This window comes from Rhinoraja longicauda, chromosome 6, assembly GCF_053455715.1.
Source record: "Rhinoraja longicauda isolate Sanriku21f chromosome 6, sRhiLon1.1, whole genome shotgun sequence".
NCBI lineage: Eukaryota > Metazoa > Chordata > Chondrichthyes > Rajiformes > Arhynchobatidae > Rhinoraja > Rhinoraja longicauda.
Genome location: NC_135958.1, coordinates 21,009,357 through 21,018,267, shown reverse-complemented (window position 1 = coordinate 21,018,267; position 8,911 = coordinate 21,009,357). Strand labels below are relative to the sequence as shown.

At 46.9% G+C, this 8,911-nt stretch overlaps 1 protein-coding gene across 1 annotated transcript; it reads right to left on the bottom strand.

Moving 5' to 3' along the window:
• Positions 1-2,704: 2,704 nt before the first annotated feature.
• LOC144594701 (eotaxin-like) lies at positions 2,705-3,477 on the bottom strand. The gene is made up of 3 exons (XM_078401545.1): positions 3,399-3,477; positions 2,892-3,000; positions 2,705-2,804 (listed from the first exon to the last, which is right to left on the bottom strand). Exons 1-3 carry the CDS (start codon positions 3,475-3,477, stop codon positions 2,705-2,707), a joined length of 288 nt encoding a protein of 95 aa, XP_078257671.1.
• Positions 3,478-8,911: the final 5,434 nt, after the last annotated feature.

Below are 8,911 nucleotides of genomic sequence, written 5' to 3'. Positions count from 1 at the left end.
CTCGACCCGAAACGTCACCCATTCCTTCTCTCCAGAGATGCTGCCTGACCTGCTGAGTTACTCCAGCATTTTGTGATACTTTCGATTTGTACCAGCGTCTGCAGTTATTTTCCTGTCCAATCATACTAGTTCAGTCTGAAGAAGGATCTCGACCCGAAATGTCACCCATGCCTTCTCTCCAGAGATGCTGCCTGTCCCGCTGAGTTACTCCAGCATTTTGTGTCTGTCACATTAATTTTATGTTATCCCACATTTCCATCCACTTCTTACACACTATGGGCAATTTACAGAGGCCAATTAACCCACAGACCCACGCATATTTGGGATGTGACAGGAAACCATAGTCCCCGGAGGAAACCTACACAGTCACAGGGAGAATGTACTAACTTAACACAGACAGCACCCAAGGTCAGGATCGAACCAGGGTCTCTCGTGCTGTCAGGCAACCGCTCAACCAGCCGAGCCACTGTTGACCATCTCCAATTAGCCTCGGTCTATCCAAATGTACATATATCTTATCCATCGGTATGCTTTCCAGTAACTTGTCTACTACAGATGGTAGGCTCACTGGTCTATAGTGCCCAGGGTTTTATTTGAAACTCTTCTTAAATAGTGGAGCGACATTAGTCATTCTCCAGTCATCTGGCACCTCATCCATGTCCAGCGATAATTCATATATCTCTGTCTAGGCTCCAAAAACATCTCTTTCTGAGTAAGCTCCTGCTTATTTTGGTTTCGCCCCGTTTTCCCTTTATTTTCAGTCTTTTTTTGTCCTAGATTTGGCTGCCTTAGTTTTAACCAATTCCCCTTTTAGCGTCTCCAGTTGCCAAGCACAGCAGCCTATTACAATCCTCCCTAAAGCACAGCTAACAAGATTTCAGCAGAGGGGTGGGCCCTCTTCTTGTCAGACAGCGACACATGCCACTAAATCTTTCAGCCTCCGGACATTCAAAAAACTACATAAACATCTCCATATGAGAAACCTTGCACCATAATCTAGAAATAGCTTCTCAAACTGTGTGCCAGGAGTGAGGTTCTGATTCCCAATCTGTGACCATGGGGTAGCAGTCTCTCAGGGTCTAAGTGATCTAGTACCAGAGATTATGTGTCTATTACCGACAGGTATTGCTGCCACAAGTGTATCTGTACTTAAGGCAGCCATTTGTCTTACTTCAGTCTCGGGTAAATCAAGTTGGCCAGCATCCTGAGCCCACAGCCGGGTGTTCTGGGTAGACAATAGCTCTCCAGCTGGCTGTTTCATCCTGGCTCCTGTTTCTTGTAATTCTATGGTAGTATAATCCTGACAGTGGTTTCTGTGGTTTCAGCTTGATCATCCAGCTGAGCTAATTGGTTATTTACTCTCCATTCAGTTTTGAACGTTAGTTCGGACTAGCTCCTATTATTGTTTTTTACCCTCTTCTCGCCCTCTTTTCTTTCTCAGTCTGACTCATCTATGTACCCAATATCCGCGTATTAGTCAGCCAGTGATAACGTAGCGCGGGCTTTTACTCGGCCCACCCACCACTCCTTCCAGCTTTGCTGTTGAACAGTAGGCAATTTTCAGGCGCTGTCGATTTGTTTCAATTCCACATTTCCTGCCAGTTCCCGTCTTAATCAAGGTTAAAGGTGTTTTTTTTCCAGGTTGGTTAACCTCCTTTTCAGCCTTTGTTTTGTTTTTGACACACGTTTAAGATCCCTCTGTAAGTGTTGATAATCGTGTCTACTGTCACCACCTTTGTAGAGATATGTTGAGAGATACAGCAAGGAAACAGTCCCGTCTGCCCACCGCGTCGACCACCCGTTCACACTAATTCAATGATATTCCACTTACTCATCCCTTTCCTACACACTCGGGGCAATTTACAGAGGACAATTAACCTACCAACGCGCACGTGTTGTGGATATGAGAGGAAACCGGAGCATCTGGAGGAAATCCAAGCGGTCCTAGGAGGACGTGCAAACTGCACACAATCAGAATCGAACCCGGGTCTCAGGCAATGTGAGGCAGCAGCTCCACCAGCTGCGCCACCGTGGTAGGAGGCTGAGAGGTGACATTATTGAGCTGAGAAAATCGTTGGGATGAACAACTACCTTCCTAGCGATCAGTGGTGGGGTCTTAACTCTCCGCAGTTTCTCTGATCGGCTAAGATTGAGGAAGCAAGTGCACTATCGTAGCATAAATAAGATGTAAATTACCAGAGGTTATATCCATTTCTCAGGTTTCTTATCCGGACAACTTTCCTCCCTTTCCGCGCTATCTTTGAAAGGAATGATACGGACCCTTCTTCTTCCACCGACCGCATGCCCACCGCCCCCCGTATGCAGGATCGCTCCCATCGATTCTCTGACCACAGCCTGAACCCTTGCAGGTAGGGTCACGCTGATCAAAGCTCACACATTAATCGCCCAGAGCATGTTCAAATTTTATTAACACTGAGCATCTCGACAAATAAAAGATAAATACAGAACTACAAATAAATCAACATAATAAACAGGATATACTGCCTAGTTTACAAGGAGAACGAGTGAAAACTCAATGATCTACAATTTTACAACGAACCAGGCACTAATCCGACCTTTGCAGGATGTGGACCCAATGTGGACCCAATGACGCTTTCATCCACAACAGTGAGCCTGAGGGGATGGAACGGACTTTCACGAACGATTCTTGGCAGGCCGTTGGAGTGCAGAGTTTTCACCTCGTCTATGCCTTCTTGTTTTTCCTGTCCAGATAGTTCATTGCAACTTTGACCCATCTCTCGCCGGCTCTGGTGCAAATCTTCATATTCCTCCGGTTGACGAATCTGAAGCAAACCAAGCAGATGTGATTACCGGATAGTCGCTCACCACTTGTTCAAGCACACTTTGGAGCAACACATTTAAATACTTACATGACAGTGTGAGGCGAGCACCCGGGAGCTGCCCTGTAGCTTTTAAGCCTCCGGTGACGAATAGGAGTGGTCTTAAACGTCTCACAGCATTCCGGGTATATCGTCCCAGCTGGGAGAGAGGGAGAAAGGGAGAACGTTATACACTGAGGGATTTTTCAGCATTTTCCATCGCAGGTTACCGTATTGCCTCACGTTTACACAAAGTGCACAGCAAGGGGGGCATTGCTGCCCTCGGCTCTGTGGAGGTTTCCGTGTTTTACACTAGCTGGCCAACCCCTCCTCCAACTATTTCAGCCCCCTTACCATCAATACAATTTTCCCGTCTGCTAACCTCTCACCCCCTCAGATGCAGTTGTATTGTTCCCTATTCTTCCCTCCAAATAGTGAGGAGATTATTGTAATGGGAGCTATTCAACGACACCGCCAGACGGAGGAAAACGGCAATGAGCAGCTCGCGGTTCATGATCAGGAGAAGCCGGAATATTGGGAATAAGGAAGGTCTCTTACGCGGGGCGGCTGCAACATTCTGGAAAGTGCAGATCACCAGGGCTCCTATAAGGGCAACGACACAGAGCGCTGTCTTCATGGTGCTTCTTTGGATGGAAGTGCTGGCTGGGGCCCGGTGACTGAGCAGCTTGCACTCCCTCTACCTTTTAAAGGGTAGCGGGAGAGTCAGTCCGGAAATCAGGGGGCGCCTGGAAGTCCCTAAAATCCACATCGACATTGCTCCGGCGAACCATTGCAGAATTCCGGCGTTCCATGAAATGGGAAGTACGGACGATTCGGCGAATAATCGTTCCAGGGTTAAACTGCAAAGAGCGCGCTGCATCTTCCAGAACCCGTTTTTTCAGTTTAAGTACGTTTCACTTCCTTCAGTCAATTCCACAACACCCGTAACCAAGAGGAAGGGAAAGCTGAGATAAGAATTAAGCTTTCCGAATAACAAGTCACTAATTCCGAGACTGCGATCCCTGGTCCCGGACGCCCAAGACAGGACAAATATATTCCCTGCATCTACCCCACCAAGCAGCAGTAGAACTGCATAGGCTGCAGTGAGATCACCCCCCGTTCTTCTCCCCTGGATAGAGTAAAGCCCCGTTTATGTACACACTTTCACAAGACAATCCAGTGAGTACAGGAATGAGTACATCTGAGGACCTTTCGTGGCACACCTTCTATAGCATGGACAAACATTCTATGGGGGAGAGACCAGAGCTGACCACAATATTCTAAATGTGGTGTTCCGAGGCCCGTATAGAACTGAACGAGACATCTTTACACTTTGTCAGATCCTCGGGCAACAACGATCAAGTTATCACTGGACGCCCAGTTCCTTGTTGTTTCTGGATGATGCCGTGCAGTGGTTTCTGTACAAGAGCAGTGGGGCCTACTAAGCACCAACATTGTATCACCATCGAATATACACGGCCTTCCTGTTTATGCATCACACTGGATCTGTTCGCCTGTGTGCCCAGTATGATGCAGGGCATTTGCCCAATTCACTCCGCTTATCTCTAACCCTCTCCGGTCTCTCCGCCCCCGACCCTGGACCATCCCGGCGAAGTTATATCTGAATTTGACTTCCCTTCCACTCTGGTGGACACCACCTCATTAGGCACTCCACAGTTCTCGTCAAGGCTCCTTGAGCTGAAACATTTACTCCGTTTTTCTATCCACAGATGCCTCCCGATCTTCTGAGCGTTTCATGAACTCTGTGTCCAGAGAAATAATCCGGATGTCGTGCTCAATGAGTGAGGCCATGAGTGTGATTGATGTGATTTATGTCGCTCCATCCACACCAGATTCCCCAAGTGACGCTGTGTGCTTTGTTACCTAACAGGCTCCCCTGTGGGTCCTAGATTATCAGTCTCACCCCACTCATAAGGTCGTAAGTGATAGGAGCAGAATTAGGCCATTCGGCCCATCAAGTCCACTCCGCCATTCCGTCATGGCTAATCCATCTCTGCCTTACAACCCCACTCTCCTGCCCCTTCACCATAACCCTTGACATAACCCCCTACTAATCAAGAACCATTCCCCATTGTCGGAGTTGTAATTTCCTCAGAGCCCAGTGGGAGCTATCAGTGCCACTCCCCGCTATTATCCTTAATGCCATTTGCCAGAGCTATCTCCGATCCCCTTTTGCCCGCTTGATTTCCTGTTTTAGCTTGTTCCTTAGTTCCCAAAGCTCCTCCAGGAATACACTAGACCCAGTTGTTTGTACCTGCCCCATGCCCACTTCTAACACTTGACCAGAGCCTCAATTTCCAGAGTTCCTTCCCTATAGTAGATTCTGGGGCCTTTTGTACATATCTTGGTTGCCATGAATGAGATGGGCTGAAATGCATGTTTCCGTGCTGTGAGAGTCTAGGACACTGTTCACCAGGTGTCACGCGCTCTCGCTCGCTCTCACTGCAGTTTCTGAGGTTTACAATATCTCAGCTAATTGGCGTGAACCCATTTTCCCTTCCTGGCAGTAGTGTACAGCAAGGGACAGTGTGGTTCCATAGAACCGTGTGGAGTCTTCCCCGTTGGTTCAAACACTGTCCCCTCACCATCACCCCATCTCTTGTGCCGTTGTTGTGGACTTTCTGGCTGACCTCATTTCATTAGTTTGATGTTTTCAACCGATATCCCTGGCAGAATGTTTATAATTCTCCCCAGAAATCTCTCCCTCGTTCCTCCCCTCTCCTGCCCAGCTCCGAGTTGGTAGCAACAACAAATGTTTCCGTAGGCCTTTCCTGTCATTAACAGGAGTGAATAACTACATGTCTCGGTGACATTGGCTAAATAAAGGAAGTGCACAGACGACCGGGGTCGAGCGAGTTCATAGTTAGGAGCCTCTCTGCTTAATCGTTGTGGAGATCAACCATGACCTCCAAGTTTGACAAAAATCTGGGAGAGTCTAAACTGAAACGGAAAGTTTCTCTGATGCGGAAAGGACATATGGAATCCAACCAAGTGAGCAGGAACGTGACTTCTGCAACAATGTTTATATAATTCCACACCTCCCCCCCCCTAGTGTGAATTATCTACAAGTAGTTGTTTTGGGAAATGCAGCTGGACTAGTGGGCAGGCTCCCCGGATAGTGTTTGGAGGCCTGGACCAGGGTGTGGGTTATCTGCCTCTACCTCACTATCTGTTTCACCGTGGTTACCGTTTCATCGGCCCGAGGGCTCTGGGACATCCTTTCTGAACCACACCATAATGCAATGTTACATTCCAAATTTACGGCCGATTTTCACCTTTCTTGGTTGAATATTTTCGTTAAATTGTCCCAGCTCGACAAAGCAGCTGTGTGGGATTCATAGGTTTCGCAGATGAAATGCTCAATTTGATTTCCCCTTTGATACGCAGTAACTACCCAAAATGTGTGTTTAATTGAAAACAGGCCTTTCATGGAAACAGGCCTTTCAGCCCAGTAAGTCCACACCGACCAGCAATCACCCGAACATCAGTTCTACCCCACACACTATGGATAGTGTGTGCAGCATTCTCCCCACCTTAAACAAAGTCACACACAGAACAGTCATACTTCTCAGGAAGTAAAGGTATTAGTGGGCTCTCTTTATGATTGCATCAGTATGCTAGGTCCATGACAGATTTCAGAGAGACGCGTCCAGGAACTTGAACGCTCTCCACCGCCTAAGCATTAATTACACCTCAACATTCTGGAACTGGGGTTAGTATTTGTCAACATAGATTCATGCCACCCAACATGCCCCATTCAAATTCAGCCCATTTGCCTGCCCCTGGCCCATATCCCTCCAATAAATTCCTGGACTATTGTAAATGTTGTTATTGCACTTGCCTGTCATATGACAGCTTGTTCCATGCACTTACCACCCTCTGTATGAAAAGGTTACCACTCGGTGCCTGTAAACAAGCTTCATTTGTTAAAAAATGTGCAGCCTCACCAAAGTCCCCGATCAACTGTAACATTACGTACCAAACGCTATCCTCGATTTTCTGACTATAGGCTAAACATATTGTTATGGTCATATGGCCATGGAGTTATACAGCATGGAAACGAACCCTTCAGCCCAACTCGCCCATGCCGACTATGGTTCCACATCTGGACTAATCCTATTTACCCATATTTGGTTCTTCTCACTCAAAATTTCCAGATCTATAACATATAATTTTCATTCAGCAAAGCTAAACGGTGTGCTGACAAATTGATAAAATGGACGGTTAGAGGAAGTGGTTGCAACATTTTCTTCTTAACGTCAGATTTTCAATGTTAGAGTGGTGCTGGTGAAAGTGGAAACTGCTTCCTAGTTTTCCAAGAAAGAAGATCACAAGTGAATCATTGTGAACGCGCTGAACTTTGTGAAAGGCGCATAATTGGGGACAGATAAGTGGAAGAGCAAATGGAGAGAGATCTGGGGGTCCGAAAAAGCAAACCAGAGCGTTTGTGGCTACTTGAAGCAAGACTATAATGTTGGGAAGAGGATGGAGTACAACAGTAAAGAGGTCCTGCTACATCTAGAGATGGTGTTGGTGAGACCCCACTGGTTTATTGCACACAGCATCACACAATGTGGAAACAGGCCACTCTGCCTACCATGTCCACGCTGTTCAATGGGCAATCACCCGTTATAGCCCTATTTTCCAGTACGAGGTGCATAGCCTTAGTTGCCTGGGTAACTCAAGTGTGCATCTGGACACTTCTTAAATTCTGTCAATGATTCCGCTTTCATCACTGCATTCCACGTATTCACCCCTCTCTGGGTGAGAAAATATCCCCTTAGATCTCGTATAAATCTCATACTCCTTACCCTAGTCTATATCCTCTAGTTTTCTTCATCGTGGTATTGATGAAGTTGCCCGCAGTCTACATTATCTACTCCCTTCATTGTTTTATATAGTCCACTCATGTCCGCCCGCTCTCAACCTCGTCCATTCCAAATTAAAAGGCAGTCATACAGCACAGATTCAGGTCTGTCGGCTGATCCTGTATTTAATGTCCCGACTGATGAAGGCTAGGACCCCTCATGCCTTCTTAAACGCAGTAACCACATGAATTACCACTAAACTTCACATGTCATTTCTCAGCCCATTTCACCAACTCATCAACTCACCAATATCATCCGTACTGAAGACTATTTTCCACACTGTCAAGAGCTCGCCCCAATCTTCATGTCATCTGCCAACTTAGTGATCATGCCTCTGATATACGTATCTAAATTATTTGCGCTTTTGTGTCCCAGCATAGAAACATAGAAACATAGAAAATAGGTGCAGGAGTAGGCCATTCGGCCCTTCGAGCCTGCACCGCCATTCAATATGATCATGGCTGATCATCCAACTCAGTATCCCGTACCTGCCTTCTCTCCATACCCACTGACCCCTTTAGCCACAAGGGCCACATGTAACTTCCTCTTAAATATAGCCAATGAACTGGCCTCAACTACCTTCTGTGGCAGAGAATTCCATAGATTCACCTCACTCTGTGTGAAAAAAAACGTTCTCATCTCGGTCCTAAAAGACTTCCCCCTTATCCTTAAACTGTGACCCCTTGTTCTGGACTTCCCCAACATCGGGAACAATCTTCCTGCATCTAGCCTGTCCAACCCCTTAAGAATTGTGTAAGTTTCTATAAGATCCCCCCTCAATCTTCTAAATTCCAGCGAGTACAAGCCGAGTCTATCCGGACTTTCTTCATATGAATGTCCTGCCATCCCAGGAATCAATCTGGTGAACCTTCTCTGTACTCCCTCTATGGCAAGAATGTCTTTCCTCAGATTAGGAAACCAAAACTGTACGCAATACTCCAGGTGTGGTCTCACCAATGCCCTGTACAACTGCAGCAGAACCTCACTGCTCCTATGCTCAAATTCCCTCGCTATGAATGCCAACATACCATTCGCTTTCTTCACTGCCTGCTGCACCTGCATGCCTACTTTCAATGACTGGTGTACCACGACACCCAGGTCTCGTTGCATCTCCCCTTCTCCTAATCGGCCACCATTCAGGCAATAGTCTGCTTTCCTGTTCTTGCCACCAAAGTGGATAAC

Bases quoted from the DNA above. Each gene is read 5' to 3' on its own strand.
- LOC144594701 (XM_078401545.1), bottom strand. From the start codon at position 3,477: ATGAAGACAGCGCTCTGTGTCGTTGCCCTTATAGGAGCCCTGGTGATC. The intron at 3,001-3,398 runs GTAAGAGACCTT...CCTCTCTCCCAG, and splicing joins GAATGTTGCAGCCGCCCCGC to CTGGGACGATATACCCGGAA. The intron at 2,805-2,891 runs GTAAGTATTTAA...GGTTTGCTTCAG, and splicing joins TGCTCGCCTCACACTGTCAT to ATTCGTCAACCGGAGGAATA.